Raw genomic sequence first — 24,607 nt, 5'->3', positions numbered from 1 at the left:
TGTGGCCAATTAAATTCTACAAACATCAACAAAACTGCAAGGAAATTGCAACCAAACTTAGCCACATTCACCCTTTAACTTAGTTTGAACATGCCACTGGTGTCTGACAGCCTTTTTATTTTACAATGTACTTGGCTAAAAGGGCCAATTTAGATTTTGTTCTCACTTAATTGGCATTGGTCTTCTGTTGTCATCTGTTGATTTTGTCTGATGTTTGTAACTTTCAATAAGATCATCTCCTTTGAACTTGGCCATGATCATCATTATGTTTTTAGTTTAAAAAATGTGTCTGATGACATTGCCTGCCAACCAACATGGCTGACATGGCTAAAAATAGAACATAGAGGTAAAATGCAGGTTTTGTCTGTTATCCTGAAAAGCTTAAGAGATAGAAAAGCTGACTAGAGCAAAAATGTTCAAAATTGTTAGATCTCCCTTCTGTTTATTAACATCAAAACTATCAGACAACTTAAACCAAACTGATGAATAAAAAAGTACTAGTTTTCAACCCTGCTAGGGATGATATTTAAAGGGAAATTGTTTCCTTTACCATTTGTTATAACGTATGTAAAGCTGGTAATTTTCAAAGGTATAAAATCACAATTTCCATTGAATAAGATATGCAAAATATTTTGGCAGATTTAAAACTTTTAACAATACCTTTGCATGGTGACTTTGTTCTATCTGGGAAAATAAGCCACATTTTACACCCTGTGAAAATAACCTGCTATACGGTACTACATGTATATGTGTCATTTCAGGTAGAAAAAGAAGCCTTGCAAAATAATGAAGAACCATCACCTCCAAAAACAAGTCGATATGAAGAAGGAGGCCAACAGCAAATTCATCATATATCTTCTAATTTAATTGGACAACATGGTGGTGACCTATTGACACATTTTCATTTCAAATCATCAATACAGTATGGTCTATTTGGTTTTATTGTTCAGTGCACTAGTGTAAGTGTTGTTGAAAGTTTCAATGCACTCTTATATGATAATTAAAAAATTCTCAAAATATAACTGGAGCATAAAAGTATATAGTTATTAGCCAATGTCTTCTTAGTATGAAATTATTGTGAGCTTACTTTTTATACGACCGCAACACAAAAATGTGGAAGTTTTTTATTGCTAAAATGTCTATTACATCGTCGTCTGAAGACATTTGGTTTCCTGACAATAACTTTTGTATAAGTGAATGAATCTCAATGAAATTTAACTACAAGGTTCCATACCACTAAAGGAAGCTTGGGATTGATTTTGGGGGTAAGAGTCCCAACTGTTTATGAATTAGGAGCAAAAACTATGCATTTTCTGGTTTCCTGACAATAAATTGAATATAAGTCTGTGGATCTCTATGAAATTGTACCACAAGGTTCCACACCACAAAAGAAAGGTTGGGATTGATTTTGGGGGAAAAGTCCCAACTGTCAAGGAAAAGGTGTCAAAAGGAGCCAAAAACAATATTTTTATTACAGAGGTGGATTAAGTGGGGCCCAGACCCCCCTTTTTGGCAAACAATTTGGTTGCTTATTTAGGGAATCACTGAAGCGCGACTGGAGCCGGCCCCCTCTTAGGCAGTCAGTGGGCCCCCACTCATGAAAATTCTAAATCCGCCAGTGTCTTATTGTTTGTTTAAACTGCTTACTTCTTGATCAATTTCAATTAGGTTTAATTCTTGAATTCTTGGGGTTCTTTAATATGCTGAATCTAAATGTGTATTAATAGTGATATTATTTATTTTTATTTTTTGGGGGGGGGGGGGGGGGGGGGGTCAGTCATTATTACTGCATGAATTGTTTTAGGAAGACAGCTTTTCAGGACCATGAACAAAAATTTCAATACAAAAACTAATCCAACTAATGTATGAGTGGAATTTTTTGCGGAACTAAATTTTTGAGATTTTGGAGGCAAAAGTAGGCAGCTTTTTTCTTAAGTTTTTAATTTTTGAAATTTTAAACAAAAGTCAAAAATAAAAGAAGGAATCTGGACAGCTGTCTCTTTGGTGTTTGCCCTGTACATGCTTTTATTATATCAAAGAGAGATTCGATAAGATAATTAAAGACTGACTTTTTTTTAACAAAGGAAATGTCAAACACTCAACACTATAGTCATGATAGTTATTGAATACTTCGGCTGAAAAGACTAAGTGTAAGTGAATCATTTTCAGAAAATTGATCGATCTGAATCATTATCATCATTAGATAGTCAAAGTAAAGTCTGACTTTTTGGCCACAATATTTTGTGGATTTTAATTTTAGTGTTGACAGCAAAAATGCGGAAAAATTAGGCTACTACAAAAAATTACCAATTATATATACAGTATCTGAGAACTGTTAAAGAGTTGTTTAAATTGTTTTAGTGGTTCAAATCATGTTTGTCTTTATTTTTCAGATAACATTTACACATTTGGATTGTTCTGAAATAGACTTTGAGCAAATAAGAACAGGAAATCCTTCTTTTCCTCCAGGAACTGGACCTGTTATACGATTTAGTCAGCCATACAACTTTCTTAAAGCTGAGGATAGAAGGCATATAATTCCACCTTTACTTAAACTTGGATTGATCAAGTCATATATGTAGCAGTTTTTGTCAGTGCTGTAAGTAAACATTATTTGATTTTGAATTTTAAAAGTAACCCATCACTTCAAGCATCTGTCCAATGACACATGGGGCTATGTTAGATTTAGTAATCAACTTTGAAGATATTTTAATCACCCTAAGTCCTTTGTTTTTTTCACTTTCACATTTTCACCTACTTTGAAATCACTGGTGGAATTTCAACCAGATTTTGTAGGTTTTAAATATGAAAGGTCCTGATTTCATATTGATAACTTAAATATATACAATAAGATGAATAGTATGAGTAAATTTTTTACATCAATCAAATTTTTGACGTGACATATTATTGTATACAAATGTCCAGCATCTGTCTTAAAAATGTTGCACTGTAACTTGAGAATAGCTTATCCAAATTTCATGAAACTTTACATAGTTGTTTCTTATGATGGTCAAACAATCAGTAAACTTTTGGTGAAAATAAGATAAAAACTTTTTGAGTTACAGGACTTTGCAACTAAAACAATGCTGGTTTTTTTTCACATGTAGCGCTCTCTACGAAACTATTTATGTTAATTGCATAAAACGTCACACACTTGTTAGTTATATTATTTATTTGTGATGATTCTTTATTTTATTTTTGTGTTATTGAATTTTTATTCAGCTTTTTGGTTAAAAAGGTATTGCTTAAAAATTTACACCCTTAATGTGGGGATTTTTTTTGCAGAAACATTATACCATGAACACTGAAATTTCTGTTTCTCTCTTTTATCAACTTTCTGTTTTATGAAAATTTTCAACTTATGTATTGACATGCAAAGTTTCTGTTGCCAAAATCTTTGGAATCAGAATTATTGCTTGAATTTGGAATCAGATAAAACATGTTGTGAGCTACTTTTTTCTGTCTCTTATATAAACTTCCGTTTGAGCAGGAATAAGGAATGAGTCAGTATATACTTAGCATGACTTTCTGTACAACCCGTATAATTCCTAAAACATTTATTATTAATTTTTCACAAGATGACAGGCTAATTGTTTCACATTGTCTTATCAGGGCCTTTTATAGCTGACTATATGCAGTATGGGCTTTTCTCACTGTTGAAGGCCATACAGTGACCTATAATGGTTAATGTTTGTGTCATTTTGGTCTTTTGTTGATAGTTGTCTCATTGGCAATCATACCACATCTTCTTTTTTATATTATCACGTGCTTATTGCACAGCTGTTATTTATTCATGTCCAAATTTCAAAAATATAAAAAATATAAAAGTTTCTGAAACTTGAGATCTATGATCAGTTTATTTGCAACCACTGGGTCCATGTCACTGCTGGTGGAGATTTATTTCCCCTAGGGTATCACCAGCCCAGTAGTCACCACTTCTGTGTTGACTTGAGTTATCATTGATATGTTCATAATTATAAATTATCTGTTAATAAAACTTTGAATTTTGGAGAAAAATGAGGCTTGTCTACCTCAGGAATATATTACCTTAGCTGTATTTGGCAAAACTTTTAGGAATTTTGGTCCTCAATGCTCTTCAACTTTTTACTTTATTTGGCCTTTTAAACATTTTTTGATTTGAGCGTCACTGATTGTTCTTTTGTAGATGAAAAGGGCGTCTGATGTTAATATAAAATTTTAATCCTGGTATTTATTATGACTTTATTCATTATAAACACCATATATATTGTTGTAATTAATATGTTTGAGATTTTTTTCACTCTGAAATATAACATTGAATTACTCTTGTAAACATTGTAAATAATAGGACAATTTGCTAGTGGTTGAAACGTTATGATAAAATTTGCATGGTTACACAAACATAATAACGTCACCTCCCTGCCTGTCATGACACTTGGCCTTAAGGAGGCTGGCGGTACAAAATTTTAAGCAAAAAATTAAACATTTGTTTTTTCATTACAAATTTTATTCATTACAATATTAGTTATTACTAAATGATATGGTACAAAAATCAACCAATAAAATCGATTCTGTTTGCCCCCTGATGACTTTTAGAATATATATATTATTGAAAAAGCTCCAAATTATCTCCCTTTTTTTCAGAAAATGCCATTTTTAGCTCACCTGGCCTGAAGGGCAAAGTGAGCTTTTCTCATCACTTGGCGTCCTTCATCGTCGTCATTAACGTTTACAAAAATCTTCTCCTCTGAAACTACTAGGCCAAATTTAACCAAACTTGGCCTAATCATCATTGGGGTATCTAGTTTTAAAAATATGTCCAGCGACTAAGCCAACCATCCAAGATGGCAGCCATGGCTAAAAATAGAACATAGGGGTAAAATGCAGTTTTTGGCTTATAACTCAAAAAACCAAAGCATTTAGAGCATATCTGACATGGGTGACATTGTTTATCAGGTCAAGGTCTATCTGCCCTGAAATTTTCGGATAAATCAGACAACCCGTTGTAAGGGTGTGGTCACGTTTCTCCAACATTTAGTAATTAGACTAAAATAACATTAGGGATTATGGGGTCCTCTTAAGGACTGGATCTTGATATCTACCTGTAATTCACCTGTTCTTAACCAAAATATTGTTAAAAAGGTATATATTTTTTAAAGACATAAATATTTTTTAATAGTCTTCCAAAATTGTAAAAGTCGATATAATCTTACGCAGTGATGTAATTTTTTTATTTTATAAAAAAAAAAAGATGTGCATGGTACGATAGACAATAAGACAACTCTCTACAAGAGACCGAAGGACATTGAAGATACAATTATACATAAAAAAAAAGAAGATGTGGTATGATTGCCAATGAGAAAACTATTCACAACAGACCAACTGACACAGATATTAACAAAGAAAGGTCACCGTATGGCCTTCAACGCTGAGCAAAGTTATATCGCATAGTCAGCTATAAAAGGACCCGAGAAGCTTGAGACAAATGTTTAACAACTCAAACGAGAAAACTAACAGCCCAATTTATGTACAATATAATGAACGAAAAACGAATATACTATAAAAGGACCCGAGAATCTTGAGACAAATGTTTAACAACTCAAATGAGAAAACTAATGGCCTAATTTATGTACAATATAATGAACGAAAAACGAATATAGTACACAGGCTCCAACACTCCCCCTTATCTTGAGACATTGGTGCAACAGAACAATAAAAGAACTGTTCAAAAATATAAATAAGCAACAAATAATCTAAGACTAAATTATCAATCACTACACATCCAGTATAATACCGTACGGCTGAAAGCATTTTTTTTTTTATTTTTTTTTTATAATTTTGTCTATTTTTCATAGTAATGTATTATAATAGATTACAATGTTTTGATCTTGAATAAAAATTAACATTTTGTATTTTAAGAGCTATTACGAATTTATATATCTTGAGTCATTAAGCAAATTCCCACAGTTAAACACTATATAGATCACGACGCGACGTGATGTATCCAATTTGTACCAGCTCTGTTTTCTTGGAAAAAGTGGACAGATATACGACTGACTCTTTCATCTTTTAAGACAGCATACCATGAAAACTGGCTTCGACTCTTGTGATATACAGACAGAACGACTAAGTAGATATGGTTCTTCGCACTAGAAGACAATAGCTTTCGATGACTTTTTACATAAATAAAACTTGGCTGTTTTGCATTGGTTTAGATTTTAACATTTACATGTAACACGAATACAAAAATATGTCAAGTAATAGAATAAATTACTAAAATGAGGTACATTCAGTGAAAATTTCGATTTTTCATGTTACTTTTATAGTGGAAGATATTAGCAGGCAAAATCGAGGGAATTGTGCAAATGATGATACAAGCATGAAAATTACCACAAAGCATCATTATTATATACTTTTTAAGAAACAACTGCTGGCCATTAAAAAAAAACATTTTTTTCAAGATGGCCACCACCGTTTTCTAAAATGGCTGGTTTTTTCAGTTTGAAAATATTGACTTTTTTCTGAAAAACTTTTCGTTTACCTTCTTTTAGTGAAAAACAGCTGGCAGGTTTAGTAGGTACCTTCCTTACGTGTGAATAATTCACTTGAAAAGGATTATCGCCCCTGATACCAAGGTCTCTCGTGGTGAGAACTCTCATATAAATATTGAATTTTTATGCTAAAAAAACAACAAAATGTCTAAAGACTGGGAAAATGAATGGGAAAGTGACATAGGCAGCAGACAATCAATGCAAACCAACCCATATTACGATGATAAACACTTAAAACCGAGTCGAAATGTATCTGACTCGACAGAAAACGTAAACAATATGGCGCCAACATATGCAAAAGTAACTGCTGGTAACCTTACAATCAATACAGATACAAACGGAACAAAAACAAATGATACAAACGGTGTCAAACCTATATTTATCAAAGAAACAGACGTTTTTGGAGCCTCAAACCCACCCAAAGAACTTTGGCTCACCCACTTAGAAATATTCAGAGGAATGTCAATGTCAATAAAAAGAGAACATATAAAAGGAATTCAGAGAATAGGAAAAATGTGGAGGTTATATTTAGACGCAGAAGAAGACAGGCTTAAACTCCTAAGTGAAGGAGTAGTCCTCAGAGGAAAGACCATCCCCCTCCTTCCACATAACCCAAACAACCCCAACTATAAAAGCAATTTAAAAAAAGTTAGAGTAAAGAATGTGCCATTATCTGCAGATGATGGACAGATACAAAGAGAATTAGAGAAGAGAAATATCAAAGTTATATCCATAAACAGAGACAGATTAAGAGTAGATAATCAAATGACAGATTGTGAAACAGGAGACAGAGTGGTTTTCTGTGAGAAATTTGAGGAACAACTGCCAAAAACTATGCAATTTGGAAAATATCTTGCTAGAGTCTCACACTTTGGTCAAATAGACATAAACACTCATTTCATCTGCAGTAAATGCCTCCAACATGGCCACTTTACAAGTGACTGTCCCAATGAATGGATGTGTAGAGGCTGCAACAAGTCAGGTCACAAATTAATAAACTGTCCAACATTTTTTGAAAATATGAGACAAAAAGAAACAAAAGACCAACAAGAGAAGGAAAATCAAATAACAGAACCTGACAACATAATGCAAGAAACAACACAAAAAGAACACATAGAAGATATCACACATCAACACAATCAAGAAGTGGACAAAACAGATGGATGTACAGATCTTTCAATTCAATTAAGTACTAATTTGGAACAGAACATAACAGTTACCACAGATGACAAACAAAATCTTACCCCAGAGAAGAAAAAAGAAAGAAAAAAGAAAAACATACCAGAGAAAAATGAAAGCCTTTCGCATAGTGCAGTCTCAAAAACCAACAATTCGGGTAAACAAACAAGTCAGAAACAATTGGACATAAACAGATTTACCACTCCAAATAGAAGACAAGAAAATCTAAAAGGAAGAACACCACCAACTCCACCAAGCCAAGACAAAGAAAACAAGGCTGCAAAGACTTAATCGAAAACTTTAATTATATCTTTTATCTTAATACAAAAAAACAAAAAAATGATGTCATTGTATATAATGTATATAATCTTTTCCATACTTAGTTTTCCTTTATTACAAAAGAGTGATAACACAAATGAAACCTATATGTCATACATTCAGTATCAACATAAAATCAAATGCTATCTGAAGTATTCAACAGTGATGATGATACTAGTACATTTGTATTTTATCAACAAACTTACTTGTAAGAAATGTATAAAATCAAATACATTTTCAAAAATGGGCTTTCCCAATTCTATTTTTAGTAACAATTCAAACTTTATTAACAACAGATATAATGCAACAAGATCGCAACAAAAAATATTAAAAGAAAAGATAACAACAGTAATACTTACATTATCTGTTCTGACAAGCACCGACTGTCAAATCTTATCTAATAAACCTAAAAATAAATCAATAAAATTAAATAAAGTAATACATATTTACATAAATAAAATTTCATATTATTCGTACATGATGATACTGTTTGTAAATAGATGTTTTCAGATACACAAACACAAGTTACGTAATACAGCAAGGAAATCATGTAGTAAACGAATGACTTTGTGTTATAGAACTTGTTATATTACAGTAACGCAATGTAAAGACTTACAGCTATATATACATTGGTTAATATGTAATTTGTTGTATACTATTTGTTACGAGACCACAACAGAGATACCAAAAGACTGTCTAACAACGTACAGGTATTCTCTGTTTTTATCAGACATGTGTTACAGTTTGTATGTTACCATCATTGTATGCGCATGGTTTGCATGCTTGCGCTACTGTCATGTACTCGTATTTCTTTATTGTATACATTGTATAATATGTAAACACCTTATAACATGCATAAGATCAGAAAACATCTTAAAGCTTATATTTAAAGTTAGAACAAACATGCCAAACGATCACATACGGCTAGCGGAAACTTTAACTAAACTAGGCACTTTTGGGATAAAAGCTAAAATAATAAAAAATAAAAAATTGAAAGTCCCAGAAAAATATATTTATATAAACAACAACTGTTTATGTGTGAAGACAAAACAATGCCTATTTTTATCTTCACTTTTTAAAATTAAAAGTGCAATTAAAAAAGAAAGAATGCACAAACCACCTATGATTAGAATCAAAATAATAAACAACTTTGAAATTTTAATGAATGGTACTAAAAGTAACCCAACAGTTTTAAACAACTTTACCACCAGGCTGTCACGTGTTACACCTTTAGAATTTATCAACAAAGAAAGTAGTTACGAGTCAGTCAAGCGTACTTTAAATAAAATAAATAACAAATTTAAAATCAATCAATATGATAAAAGACATCCATATATGTACGCTAAATGTTAAAGGACTCAGAGATAAAGAGAAAAGGACAAGATTTTATCAATGGATAAAAAATCAAAAAAGTCTTATAACTTTTATACAAGAGAGTCACTATGATGCAAATCTTGAAAAAAAATTATATACTGAAACTAGTAACGTTATCTATTTTAGTCATGGTACAACCCAAAGTAGAGGGGTAGCCATTATAATTGATAATAAGTTAGAATGTAAAGTAATTAATGAAAACAAAGACAAAGACGGTAGAATACTAATGTTAAATATAGAAATAGAAAACATAATTTATTCGCTCATTAACATATATGCACCAAACATAGAAACGGAAAGAAACAAGTTCTTTAAAAATCTGTCTGATTTCATAAGTAATTATGCAATTGGAACAGTAATACTAGGCGGCGACATGAACGATGCATTGTCAAACTTAGATAGAAAACTTACTAATGGAAAACGAAAAAATATAAAACCAGTAAACAGTTTAAAATCTTTAATTAAAACACACAATCTAATCGATATATGGAGATATTTAAATCCGAAAAAAGTACAGTTTACCTGGAAAAGACAAAACTTCAGTCAAGCAAGTCGAATTGATTACTTTTTAATTAATAAAGATTTTGTGCTCAATACAAAATCAAGCGATATAAGACCCGCATTAATAAAAAGCACAGACCACCAAGGCGTATCTCTTAAATTACAAAGCGTAACGGCCGAAAGTAAAGGTCCAGGATACTGGAAATTAAATAATTCTATTTTAGAAGAAAATGAATATTGTAAAGAAATAGAGACAATAATTACAAAATATAAAACTATCATGCAAGACACAACTACGGATGTGCATCTTCTTTGGGACGCGATTAAACTTGATATTAAATTATTTACAATAAATTATTGCAAAAGTAGAGCTTACAATAAAAATAACGAAATAAAGCAAATGGAAAAAAAATTAACACTCTTAACTGAAAAATACCAAAAAAATGAAAATAATGATATTTTGCAAAAAATAAATCAAATTGAAAATCAGCTAGAAACACATTATGAATATAAAGCTAAGGGCGCCCAATTAAGGTCTAAACAAGATTGGGTAGAAAAAGGCGAAAAAAATACAGCTTACTTTTTAGGCCTAGAAAAAAATAAACAAACAAAAAAAACAATAATAAAACTAAAAGACGACCAAGGAAATATTGTTACAGATCAAAGTGAAATACTTCAAATTGAAAAGAAATTTTACGAAAAACTATATTCAAAAGAAAACGAAAACATAGCCCAATCATGGGAATATATTAACAGTACTGAAGTAAAAAATAAACTATCAAAAAATGAAAGTCAGACGTGCGATGGCTATGTTACAATAGATGAACTAACACTAGCAGTAAACAATTTAAAACCCAATAAAAGCCCAGGTAAAGATGGTATCTCAACAAATTTCTATAAAAAGTTTTGGCAATCATTAGGTCCAATCCTTGTTAACATCTTTAATACAAGTTACGACAGGCAAAAGCTACCATTTTCTCAAAGACAAAGTATTCTTAATCTTATATACAAAAAGAATGATCCACTAGATCTTTCAAATTATAGGCCAATCTCCTTATTAAACTCGGACTATAAAATACTATCTTACACATTAGCTCAAAGAATAAAAAATGTACTAAATTTAATAATAAATGCAGACCAAACAGGATATATAAAAAAACGATATATTGGCTTCAATCTCAGACAAATACAAGACATCATAGATTACGCCGACAAATTTAATGTTGAAGGTGCAATTTTGTTTCTAGACTTTTCAAAAGCATTTGATACTTTAAAATGGACCTTTATGTACCAAACCCTCGAACATTTCGGCTTTAATAGTTCATTTATTAACTGGATCAAGACGTTATATTCTGATATAAATAGCTCAGTGTTCAATAATGGATGGATTTCTGCACCAATTAGTCTAAAAAGGGGGGTGCGTCAAGGATGCCCCTGCTCTTCCATGATCTTCGTGATCGCAGTTGAAATTATGGCATGTAAATTAAGGAATGATTATAACATTAAAGGTTTTGAAATCAAACTTGACCATTCAAAACATAATTTAAAAATTTCCCAGTTAGCAGATGATACCACTCTTTTTCTTAAATCAAAAAATGAAATTATAGCAGCATTAAACGTTATTGAAATATTTGGCACATTTTCTGGTCTTATATTAAATAAAAACAAAACGGAAGGAATTTGGATAGGAAAACTAAAAAATTGTAAAGATAAGGTAGATAATATAAAATTCACAGATAAACCCGTTAAAGTGTTGGGATTGTATTTCGGCACAAATAAAGCAGAATGCGCCAAACTAAATTGGGAAAATAAGTTTGAAAAAGCAAAAAAACTCATGAAATCTTGGGAAAAAAGACATCTTACGATCATCGGTAAAATTCTTATTATCAAATCACTTATCATCCCACAATTTACATACTTAGCAAGTATGACAGTCATAAATAAAATGTATTGCGACAATCTAGAAAAAGAAATTTTTAATTTCATCTGGAACGGTAAACAAGATAAATCAAAAAGGTCAACTCTCATAGCAGATTACAATACGGGAGGACTTAATATGATAGATATCGACAGCTACTTCAACACACTTAAAATTAAATGGGTATCAAGACTAATGGAGTCAAAACATGAAAATTGGTCAATTATTCCGAGATTCTTTTTTGATAAATACGGGAAAAACTTCCTTATCTTCAAAATGAATTTAGAACTTAAAAATTTAAAACCACTTAAAATAACAACTGAACTACCAGAATTTTATCTGGATATTGTAAAATGTTGGATACGGAAAGGTGGAGGTCAAACTAAATCACCCACTAACTTTAGAGAAATACGCAAAGAAATTATATGGGGTAATAAAAACATAAAAATAAAAAATAAACCATTATTGATGCTCAATTGGATCGGAAGCAATATAATCTATATAAATGAAATTATTGACGAAAACGGTCAAATCAACGAAAAGACAATACTACGTAAGTTAGAAATAAAACACAACTGGATAGCCGAACTATCAATATTAAAAAAAGCTATTCCAAAATGTTGGATAGATATCCTGAAAACAAATAAATCTGTCAAAACCCGCGTTAATATCAACGAAAAAATAATCAGAATGAATGAAACAGAAATAAATTTAGCAGATCTAGATAACAAAACCGTATATCAATATTTTTTAAAAAACAAAATAACTCCAAACATTGGATTAATAAAATGGCAAAAATTATTAGGCGTAAAACCATTACAAATTAAACACTCCTTATCATTTACAAACAAAGAAATATACACAAACAAACTTAAAGTATATAAATGGAAATTATTTAGCTATATATTGCCGAACACAGAAAATCTTTTTAAATGGAAAATATATAATACGTCAGAGTGTACTTTATGCAAATGCACAGACAATTATCAACATTTTTTTATCGACTGTAAATTTTTAAAAGATTTGTGGAATAAAATAACAGAAAAAATGAATATCATAAACTTCTGTAAGAAAATAAACTTAATAGATATAGTCTTTGGATATAAAATAGGAGACCGACATTATAATGACATAAATCTTATTATAACGTTGATAGGTTTCTCAATTTACAAATCATTTTACACGTCGGAGCAAAGAACAAAATCCGCCGACATATACAATATCTTTAAAAAAGAATTTGAATTATATTTTGAAGTTAACAGATGTGTAAAAAAAAGTAAAAGTAATTTAATTCGCAAATTTCAAAAAATTCTTTAAACTGTTAGATTATAAAATATAAAAATCGACACCTCAGCGGCCGTAAAGAAAAACCCTTAAATTACACCTATTCTAAAACTTAAATCAAAACACAATAAGGTACAGATTATGAACAAAGATAATAAATTCATATTTCTATAATAATAAACATAAAATATCTCACCTTTTGATAATAATCCAAAAGCGAAAAGATTAACACGTGAAGTATATTATCCCTCAATCACGTCAAGTTACGATTATCTGATCACATTAAGACATCTGCACGATTTTTCTAAACGAGCAATATGTGTCAGGTAGATTGTATTTAATAATGAGAATGTTAAAGTAAGGGTCAAATACGGTACAAAATTACGTAATTATAAATGTGAATGATTTGCAATTATATATGCTTATATTGTATTTTTTTTCTATTTGTAATTGACTAACAATCAGTCAGATTATATTATTAATTAAAAAAATGTATGTTTCAAACACAAATTAAACTAACAAATACTAACAAAATTTATTACTACTAACGGTTAACGAGGCCGGTATAAGGTACCGGTATTTGATGTATCAACTAACAAATGTGAAAAACTATCAATAAAACATGAGAACTTTAAAAAAAAAAAAAAAAAAAAAATAATTCACTAGACATGAGTATTTGACATATACAGGGTTTGCGCATGCGCGAAAATGTAACAAAATTCATTAAATATCATTTTAACTATTTAATATAAAATAAGTGATTTTGGATTTTCAATGATATTATGATTTTGTTTGATAACGTTTTTAAAGGTTATAACTCACATGATTTATAAATTTTGCGCATGCGCAAACTATTTATAGACATAATTAGTGTTTGTATGCACTACCAGGGCAAACTGGTATACATCGTAGTTCATCTCTTTACTCTAAAAAGCAAGGCTCTTGTAGTCTTGTAGAGCTGTTCAAGTAAGTGTAAAATCTATGATGCCACTGTTTAAAAACAAGCCCATTCAGTTGCAGGTTTAATCCAACATTTTCTACATTTGAAAATGCCTGTACCAAGTCAGGAATATGACAGTTCTGGTCCATTCATTTTTTATGCGTTTTGTTATTTGATATTGCCGTGTGATAATGGACTTTTCGAATTGATTTTCCTCTAAGTTCAGTATTTTTGTGATTTTACTTTTTACAATGATCAGGTATTTGATGAATAAGACGGAAAATGGGTTTAATACGAGAGAAACATCAATAGTAACGGCAGATCAGCCAGTTTTGGTTATGAATATTCAGTGGGAATGGCCTGATTTGTACAGAGAAGATAAGTTTATCGTCATGTGAGGTAGATTGCACATTGAAATGACTTTTTATAAAATTCTTGGTGATATATTACGTGATAGTAGAAGAACATATGTCCTCAATAAAACCAATATTGCAACACCTAGAACGGTACATTCTTTGTATGTATGTTCAATTGTACCTAGGACTAGACACGCGCATCATATAACTCTGTTTTAGCTTGAATGGTATATATCGGCTTAAGAAAGCTAACCACAGAAATTATAATCATGTCATGACTCTGTCACGTTCAATGATTTGATAGACTGGTGTAAGAAAATATAGTCATCTCGACCACAGTTTAATTCCTGGCGTTCAATTATGAAATAAGAACTTCTTGTGACTTATTTGGTTGCATGCTCATTTCATGAGTCAGATTTTGTACACACAGTCCATATTAAGCATGATACCGTATGTATATAGGTCTTGATCGTGTTACATGTTCTCGATCGTTACCGACCTTCTCCGAGATCTGGCTTACCTTCTCTTACATCAACCAAGGGTGGTAATTGATTTTGAAAATGATAATTTCACTGTACGTAAGACCAGAAAATATTTTTCTTATAGCACAATTGATCAGGCAGAAAAAAATAAAACAATGCAATTGTAAAGGGCGATGTGTTGTCATGGGTTTAACCGAAGACCCCATTTAGACGTTTTGATGGTAGCTGGACCAGAAGTCAGTTGACTACCAGATGAATTTGCGAGATCTAGTGATAGAGGCATTCTATAACAGATGCACGACTTAATGAACACAAAAGGATTTCTTTAAAAAGATCAAAGGCAAGATCGTTTGAAGCAAATGCAAAACGAATGAGAACCTGTTTCTTATAATCAGATAAAAAAAAAACTTCATATTTTGTCGGTAAAATAAAACTGTTAACGTTTTTGTCAACAAAACAAAGCGAGAGAACCTTACAAAGTATTGCGATATCTTTTCTAGACTTTTATTTCTTGTCGCAATAGACAAATTGATTTGGAATATTTCTTAATCCATAAAGACAAACTGCTCCTCTGTTTTTGTCTTAGGATGTCATTTAAACAGTGGTATCAAATCGGTGCAAATGGATCAACTTGAAACATTTTGCAATTTGCAGATCCAAATTCTGACGCATTTATCGTTAATTGGGCGGCAATGGTTTATTCCAGGCCACCTTTTTGGGCAACAATATTGGATGACTTTGCAAATGTGTCATACTGCCTTAAATAAAATCTTGCATCGATCAGTATTCAAGAGAAGATATTGTGTTAGATGTTTACGAAATGAATAACTTAAAGGCTAGATGTGACAAGACAAAAGTTGGTTCTGGAGTAGTTTTCTCTATGAAGATGATAACGAAACGAAATTTTTCAAGTGTCTTGCCGACAGAAAAGCTTTTTTAGAGACTAATAAGGATACTTTCCAGCTTCACCTTGCAAGCATGGAAAAGCAGATATACGAATGTTTGTCCATGTTCGGCATGATTATGAAAATTATTGTAAGACGGTAATTTTAGGTAGCACCGACACAGATGTAGTAGTATTAAGAATTACAGCACTCCAAAAATATGGCAGAACAAACTGTGGATAGGTTTTGGCAGGAATGAAGACTTTTGATGGCTTCCTGTACGTGATATTTCAAATGCGTTTGGTCCTCGTGTAGCTACTCTTCCTTTCATTCATACATTCAGTGGATGTGACACTTTGACGGATTTTCGTGGGAAAGGGAACAGGTCAGTTTGGATGACATGGGAAGTATTTCAACATGTAAGGGACGTATTTTTTTCTTTGCTGAAGTATAAAGACACATGCATATGGACATAATAGAAGCATCTGTTTGCATCATATATGACAGAACAGCATCACCATTTGCTGTTAACGAGGCACGATATAAATATTTACCCTAGGAAGCAGCGGCATTGTGATTTCTGATGTAGTTTCGCCTACAAGAGGGTTTTTTTCCGGAGCACATCCAAAGAGCAGCGTACCAAGGAGGACAAGTTTGGGCTCAGCGTGATATATGTACCAATTCATGAACACTGGGGTTGGATGAAAGAAAAAAATGATGACAGTTGGAAACCAAAAGGGACTTCTTCGGCTGCCGTTAAAGTTGCATCCTCCTGTCGGGAACTTTTGAAATGAGGAGGCGAAAAATCCAGCTGTGTTGGTGACTGTAAATGCTACCGTTCTGTCCTTGCTTGTACGTTTTTTTTTTATTTGCTACTGTCAGATAATAATAAGATAACCAACCTGTCTTTCTAACAAAACTAGGCATTTAATCTTAACAAAGAATATAATATCACTTATTTAAGGTAGATCACAAGTATATATTTTTTGAGTCAGAATTTTTTTATAATTTGCCAAGATGAAGATTTTACTATGCTCTTTTCAAAAATTTAATAAAAAGTATGGGTCACCGTGCTATTTTTCAAGCTATGAGTCGTTGACAATTGCCAAAATTTGGTTAGTTTGTTCATAAAAAAACACATAAGTGTGCATAAAAAAAATTCTATGAGATAGAATTTTGAAATACATTGTGAGAAGAAAGGTTTCATAATATGTTTTAAGAAAATAAAAAGAAAACATGGTGTCACCGAACTTGGTTTCTAGCTGCAAGTAAAAATAAAAAAAAATCCCTATTAGCCCAGTATAAATTTTGTTCTAAAAGAGTTATCTCCCCTTAAATGGCTCTTTTGATTTTTTTTTATTTTAAAACCAAAAAATTGATATTTATTAAAATATTTTGTATGATACGATTAATTAACAAGTTTTCTTCAAATAGAAAAAAAAACAGTCCAACTATTGAATTGCAAATTTGTCTCTAAATTTGCAGATTTAGACAAATAACTAGACCGATTTTGTACTGTGATTTTTCAATCAAAGATGGCGGTATACCATCAATCTACCTTAATTATGGAAATTATGAAAAAAATACATTTTCAAAAAATTTGCCGCCATTTTGGAACCGGAAGTTCCTTCTTTTTTGTCATTCATGTGTTATTTTTTCGTCCTTTAGGAACTGTAATTTACGTTTAATAAAAACTAACATTGGATTTTACCTATAACACAGCTTTCAAGGATTTACGAAATGTAGCCGACTGGATATGACGCCATTTGCAAAATGATCGGTGGCCATCTTGAAAAAATGAAAATTTTTGATGGCCAGCACCTGATTTCTTTTAACTATCATTTTGTCCACCTTTTTACCAAATTTCATGCTTGTATCACAATTTGCACAATTATGTCCATAATATCTCCTACTAATAAAAAAAAATCTTTTAAAAATAATAATTTCGAGATTATTTCTTAATATTTTTTTATGAAATTTTCAGTTTGATAAAGAATTAGCTTGTCTATATAATGATTGTTTTGTTGAATAACCTTTTTAATTTTGTAAATCAAATACGGATGAAAATAATTACGTAACAGTTTCGGGTTATACTCGACCAAAAATATATGGTTTGTTAATTTTTTGAAAGAATTTTTTTTGGACAATATCCCTTTTTACAATATTTGCGTTAAGACCTGATAAAGGTGAATTACAGGTAATTATCACGATGCCAGTCCTTATGAGGGCCCCCTAATCCCTAATGTTGTTTTAGTCTAATTATCAAATGTTGGAGAAACGTGACTAAACCGTTGTAAAGTTGCTGCCCCTGAATATGTAATTTTAAGGAAATTTTGCTGTTTTTGGTTATTATCTTGAATATTATGATAGATAGAGATAAACTGTTAAAAGCAATAATGTTCAGCAAAGTAAGATTTACAAATAAATCAACATGACCGAAATGGTCGGTTGACCCCTTAATGAGTTATTGCCCTTTATAGTCATTTTTTAACCATTTTTCGTAAATATTAGTTATCTTTTAGAAAAATCTTCTCCTCTAAAACTGCTAGGCCAAATTTAACCAAACTTGGCCAAAATCAACATTGGGGTATCTTGTTTAAAAAATGTGTCCGGTTACTTGGCCAACAAACCAAGATGGCTGCCATGGCTAAAAATAGAAGATAGGGTTAAAATGCAGTTTTTGGCTTATAACTCAAAACCAAAGCATTTAGAGCAAATCTGAAAAGATATGAAATTTTTAATCAGGTCATGATCTATCTGATCTGGAATTTTCAGGAAATTTTGACTTTTTTTTTGTTATTATCTTAAATATTATTATAGATAGAAATAAACTGTAAACAGCAAGAATGTACGACAAAATAAGACCTAAAAATAATTCAACATGACCAAAATGGTCAATTGACCCCCAAAAGGAGATATTGCCCTTTATAGTCATTTTTTAACAATTTTCATAAAATTTGTAAATTTTCACTAACATTTTCCACTGAAACTAACTGGGCCAAGTTCATTATAGATAGAGATAATTGTAAGCAGCAAGAATGTTTAGTAAAGTAAGATCTACAAACACATCACCATCACCAAAACACAATTTTGTCATGCATTTATCTATGTCCTTTGTTAAATATTCACATAGACAAAGGTGAGAGAAACAGGCTCTTTAGAGCCTCTAGTTTGGCATTGCATTTTTTTTTTAAATTTAACACATCAGTGACCTATATTTTATATTATTGTTTTCAAATAAGTTGTACATAAATTAAATATTTGTAAAGTTTAAACTGAAATACCTATTCTGTAAACATTGGTAAAGGATCAATATCAAATGCGATGCAAAACTAAATCAATGTTTTATATTTTTAGCTCACCTGGCCCGAAGGGCCAAGTGAGCTTTTCTCATCACTTGGCGTCCGGCGTCCGTCGGCGTCCGTCGTCGTCCGTCGTCCTGCGTCCGTCGTCGTTAACTTTTACAAAAATCTTCTCCTCTGAAACTGCTGGGCCAAATTAATCCAAACTTGGCCATAATCATCATTGGGGTATCTAGTTTAAAACTTGTGTCCGCAAATCTGATGAGGGGTAAAAATGTTCATCAGGTCAAGATTTAACTGCCCTGAAATTTTCAGATGAATCGGACAACCTGTTGTTGGGTTGCTGCCCCTGAATTGGTAATTTTAGGGAAATTTTGCTGTTTTTTGTTATTATCTTGAATATTATTATAGATAGAGATAAACTGTAAACAGCAATAATGTTCAGCAAAGTAAAATCTACAAATAAGTCAACATAACCAAAATGGTCAGTTGACCACTTTAGGAGTTATTGTCCTTTATAGTCAATTTTTAACCGTTTTTCGTAAATCTTGGTAATCTTTTACAAAAATCTTCTCCTCTAAAACTGCTGGGCCAAATTAATCCAAACTTGGCCATAATCATCATTGGGGTATCTAGTTTAAAAATTGTGTCCGGTGACCCTGCCAACCAACAAAGATGGCCGCCATGGCTCAAAATAGAACATAGGGGTAAAATGCAGTTTTTTGCTTATAACTCTAAAACCAAAGCATTTAGAGCAAATCTAACAGGGAGTAAAATTGTTAATCAGGTCAAGATCTATTTGCCATGAAATTTTCAGATGGATTGGACAAACTGCTGTTAGGTTGCTGCCCCTGAATTAGTCATTTTAAGGAAATTTTGCCGTTTTTTGTTATTATCTTGAATATTATTATAGATAGAGATAAACTGTAAAGGGAAACAATGTACAGCAAAGTAACACCTAAAAATAAGTCAACATGACCTAAATGGTCAATTGACCCCATAAGGAGTTATTGCCCTTTATAGTCAATTTTTAACAATTTTCATAAAATTTGTAAATTTTAACTAACATTTTCCACTGAAGCTCTTAGGCCAAGTTCAATATAGATAGAATGATTGTAAGCAGCAATAATGTTCAGAAAAGTAAGATATACAAACACATCACCATCACCAAAACACAATTTTGTCATGAATTCAAATGCGTCCTTTGTTTAATATTCACATAGACCAAGGTGAGCGACACAGGCTCTTTGGAGCCTCTAGTTTAGGTATATGGCCGTCATGACAAGATATCTGAGTTGGCAAGCAGCTGAATGTTCAGCTTTTGATTGGGAACATAATATTCACTGGCTTTCACAGTTTCAGATACATCTGTGTAAATTTTGAGGCTTCAAATAGTCTGAACGAAGTCAATGGGTTTTCTAAGGTTATTACAGATGTGAAATATGTGACATGTTTTTTTATATGAGACATGTTTAGATCGATATGGAAAGGAAGCCTGAATTGCTCCATTGCAGAAATTTCTTTATGCAGATGTGTCTAAATTGAAGCTGAAAACCATAATTCAGAGGGCAATATCAACATAAGACAAATCATGATCACTCAGTCAGATAAATCATGGAACTAACCATTAACACTACACCATGCAAACAAAAACAAAAAATATATTAACTATGTCGCACACCACAAACACCTAATGCATGTAGAGGACTGTGACCATTTATTTTGAAATTGTTTATTCTCATGATAATTATGCAAAATAGAATTTACGTCAGATACCAGTTACCGAATAGATGCTATGATTAACAAAAACTTGTGCAACATCTCGACATACTCATTAACAACTGCCATAAAATGTTGAACTATTAACCTGAGGGATTTTGCTTCTTACTTACTTTTGAAGCGACACAAGAAGTCTGTTTAAGCGTTTTGAATTTTATCAGAGATAAGAAGAAATGATAAATAAATGACCATGCATATATTGTTACATAAGCTAAGTTTGGTATTAATTTTTTTCCTTACTAATATGTTTTTTTGTCCAAGAATGTATCAAATGAAGTTGCAGTATAAAATCAATATAAAATGTATGTAAAGGTATTTGTTTTTGAGTTGTTTTTACAGCATTTTTAAGCAAAGCCTTTAGGCTTTGTTGTGGCGGCTAGTTTTTATTTGTTGAGTAAGCTGTGGTGCCTGGAGAATACCACAACCTTTAATAGGAAAACTGACGATCCTAGTCAATTAAGATTTGGAGTCAAGTGCACCCAAACTTACCACTTCGTTTTTATGTGGTTAGTGATTACAGTAGTTTCTACTTTGTTCTCTCGGCCACTGAGGCCCTAATTCTTGATGGTTGAAATTGTTATAAGAAGAGTACACCTTGATAGATATAGAAAGATGTGGTATGAGTGTCAATGAGTCCGTTTGTATTTTGTTTCATTCAATTTTGCATTGGAGCTGAAAGATGGAATGTTACAGTTCATATCCAGTCGTTTGATGTGTTTGAACTTCATGAACTTTTGATTTTGCAATTTGATAAGGGACTGCCTGTTTTAAATTTTCCTCAGAGATCAGTATTTTTAGTTCACCTGGTCCGAAGGGAAAAGTTAGCTTTTCTAATCACTTTGTGTCTGGCGTTTGACATCGTTAACTTTTACAAAAAAATTATTTTCTGAAACAACTGGGTCAAATTAAACCAAACTTGGCCACAATTATCATTGGGGTATCTAGTCTGAAAAATGTGTCCGGTGACTCAGCCAACCAACCAAGATAAAAAATAAAACAAAGGGATAAAATGTAGATTTTGGCTTATACCTCTGAAACCAGAGCATTTAGAGCAAATCTTACATGGGGGTTAAATTGTTTATCAGGTCAATATCTATCAGCTCTGAAATTTTCAGATGAATCGGAGAACCCGTTGTTGGGTTGCTGCGCCTAAATTGATGATTTTAAGGAAATTTTGCCAATTTTTTTGTTATTATCTTGAATATTATTATAGATGGAGGTAACCTGTGAACAGCAATAATGTTCAGTAAAGTCAGATCTACAAGTAAGTCAAAATGGTAAATTGGGCATGTTGAGGAGTTATTGCTCTTTATAGTAAATTTTCAAAATTTTTTCGTAAATGTTTGTAACCTGAAACAAAAATCTACTCTGAAACTACAAAGTCAAATTTAGCCACTTGTCCACAATCATCATTAGGGTATGTAGTTTAAATAAAGTCCGTTGACATGGCCAGCCAACCAAGATGGCCGCCATTGCTAGAAATAGAACATAGGGGTAAAATATAGATTTTGTCTTATATCTCTGAAACCAAAGCATTTAGAGCAAATCTGAAATGGGTTAATAGAGTTATCAAAAGTACCAGGATTATAATTGTATACGCCAGACGCGCGTTTCGTCCACATAAGACTCATCAGTGACGCTCAGATCAAAATAGTTAAAAAGCCAAACAAATACAAAGTTGAAGAGCATTCAGGACCCGAAATTCCAAAAAGTTGTGCCAAATACGGCTAAGGTAAATACTCCTGGGGTAAGAAAATCCTTAGTTTTTTGAAAAATTCAAAGTTTTGTATACAGAAAATTTCTAAAAATGACCATATAATTGATATTCATGTCAACACCGAAGTGCTGACTACTGGGCTGGTGATACCCTCGGGGACGAAAATTGTTAATCAAGTCAAAATCTGTCTGCCCTGATATTTTCAGACAAATAAGGCAACCTGTTGCTGGGTTGCTGTCCCTAAATTGGTAATTTTCAGTTTTGCTCCTTTGTACATGTAGTCAAGATTATGCCAAGCAATATGTTAAACGCGAGAAAGAAGACAAAGATACTCTTTCCAATGGATTACAGCTGAGAGGTCGTTGATACAAATCAGAATTAAGAAACTGAATGGGTCTATCATTACCCATGCTACGTCAATCATAAATGATTTAAATGTTGCAAAACTCTTGTCCTACCTTCATGACAATATTGATGATGTCCCCCCCCCCCCCAAGACAAAGCATCAAACAACATCGTTTTTGTGTGTAAATAACATTACATAAACTGCTTGATTACTGAATAAGGTATGGACAATACACAATTGGAAACTCAGCATAAACCACGACGATATTTACCTTATATGGAATCCTGGATTGATATAGGTCTTTTCTGTCATTCTATGTTTCTTTGTAATTTCGACAAAAGAGGAAGAACTGCACGGATCTTCCATCACTGTATTAGATACCTAAACTACATATGTGTTCTAACAAACAACGATATCATGTTGCGTCTTCCAAGAGCACCACGAACCACTTTTTAAAACTATTAACATAAATTTGATCAGCATTAAAACCGGGCTCAAAAGTTATTGTGAAACTGCTTATTCTGGCAACAGATGTGGATTCTAAAAAATATTGTAGAAAACATCAATCTAAGATTCTTTCAATGCTAAAGCATTTAAACATTTTACTTTTGTACAAATCACACAAGTATTCCCCATAACAAAATATAGACAAATTCAAAGAGCAGACATAACAAAAAAATGGCAGAAGTAGACACAAGAAGGGAGGAATACAATCAACTTAATAAAATTCACTCTGAATCCAGCCAAAAATTCTCATTATATTTGTTACGTTTGGAGAACGTGTTTTTGAATACACAATCTACAATCGACATTTCAATGGGAACAAAACGTGTCTCGCTACTTGCCGGCCTGTTCCTTATTCTTCTGAGGATGGTTTTATACAGGAACTTATTCATGTTATTAGAAAGAAAGAAAATAATTTAACTGAATACTATTTCTTTACTTTTAGCAACATAAAGGACGTTTTCGCACTAAATAAGTCGAATATGATGACTATGTTGAACGCATCTAGCCAATCGAACTTGAGATAAATATACAACAAATACAGTGAAGTATACCTTATATCTGGACTAACATCTATAAATTGACAATATGGGTTGGTTAAAAACAACACTTTACGACAAAAGAGATGATTTCAGCTTCTCAATTTTGGAATTTCCATTTCTATGTAGCAAAATTCCAGCAGCGTCTGCATATGGAGTTTATTTATACCACTTGATACGATATTCCAGAACTTGTATTTCATATCATGATTTACATGATAGAGCATTAATGCTCATTACGAAGATATTAAACCAAGAGTACCAAATGGTGTAGTTAAAAAAAGCCCTTCGTAAATTTTACGGACGCCATCACGTGTTTTTTAACCGTTATGAAATATCCGTTTCACAGATTATACATGTTATAACTGATATCTTCATAATGTCATTACTACAATCACGTCCTCCTCTCACAAACGTGACTTCCCAGTTACGGAGGGGGGGGGGGGGGTTACTTACATGAGAAATACGACGGGGGCAACATATGTGTCAGGATCTGTTTACCTTCCGTAACACTTAATATCATTGCCAGTTTAGCTGGGGTTCGTTCTGCTTCGTCAATGGTTTTCTTCTATGATGTCTTTTGTGTACTTTTGTTTGTATTTTTTAGCTATGGTGTTGTCATCTTATTTACAATTTATGAGTTTCAGTGTCCCT

At 32.0% G+C, this 24,607-nt stretch overlaps 1 protein-coding gene across 1 annotated transcript in view; it reads left to right on the top strand.

Annotated features, from left to right (window-relative positions):
- Positions 1-21,162, top strand: part of LOC134690604 (uncharacterized) — a 29,889-nt gene extending 8,727 nt beyond the window's left edge. Inside the window, exons 4-6 of the mRNA XM_063550572.1 lie at positions 762-959; positions 2,394-2,599; positions 20,334-21,162. Coding sequence (XP_063406642.1) covers positions 762-959; positions 2,394-2,582 — 387 coding nt within the window. The 3' untranslated portion in view covers positions 2,583-2,599; positions 20,334-21,162. The remainder of the gene's footprint in view (positions 1-761; positions 960-2,393; positions 2,600-20,333) is intronic.
- The last annotated feature ends 3,445 nt before the right edge of the window (positions 21,163-24,607 follow it).

The sequence above is a fragment of the Mytilus trossulus genome, chromosome 11 (genome assembly GCF_036588685.1).
Source record: "Mytilus trossulus isolate FHL-02 chromosome 11, PNRI_Mtr1.1.1.hap1, whole genome shotgun sequence".
Taxonomy (NCBI): Eukaryota; Metazoa; Mollusca; class Bivalvia; order Mytilida; family Mytilidae; genus Mytilus; species Mytilus trossulus.
Note: the sequence above shows the minus strand (reverse complement) of the source record. Positions and strands in the feature narration are given on the sequence as shown.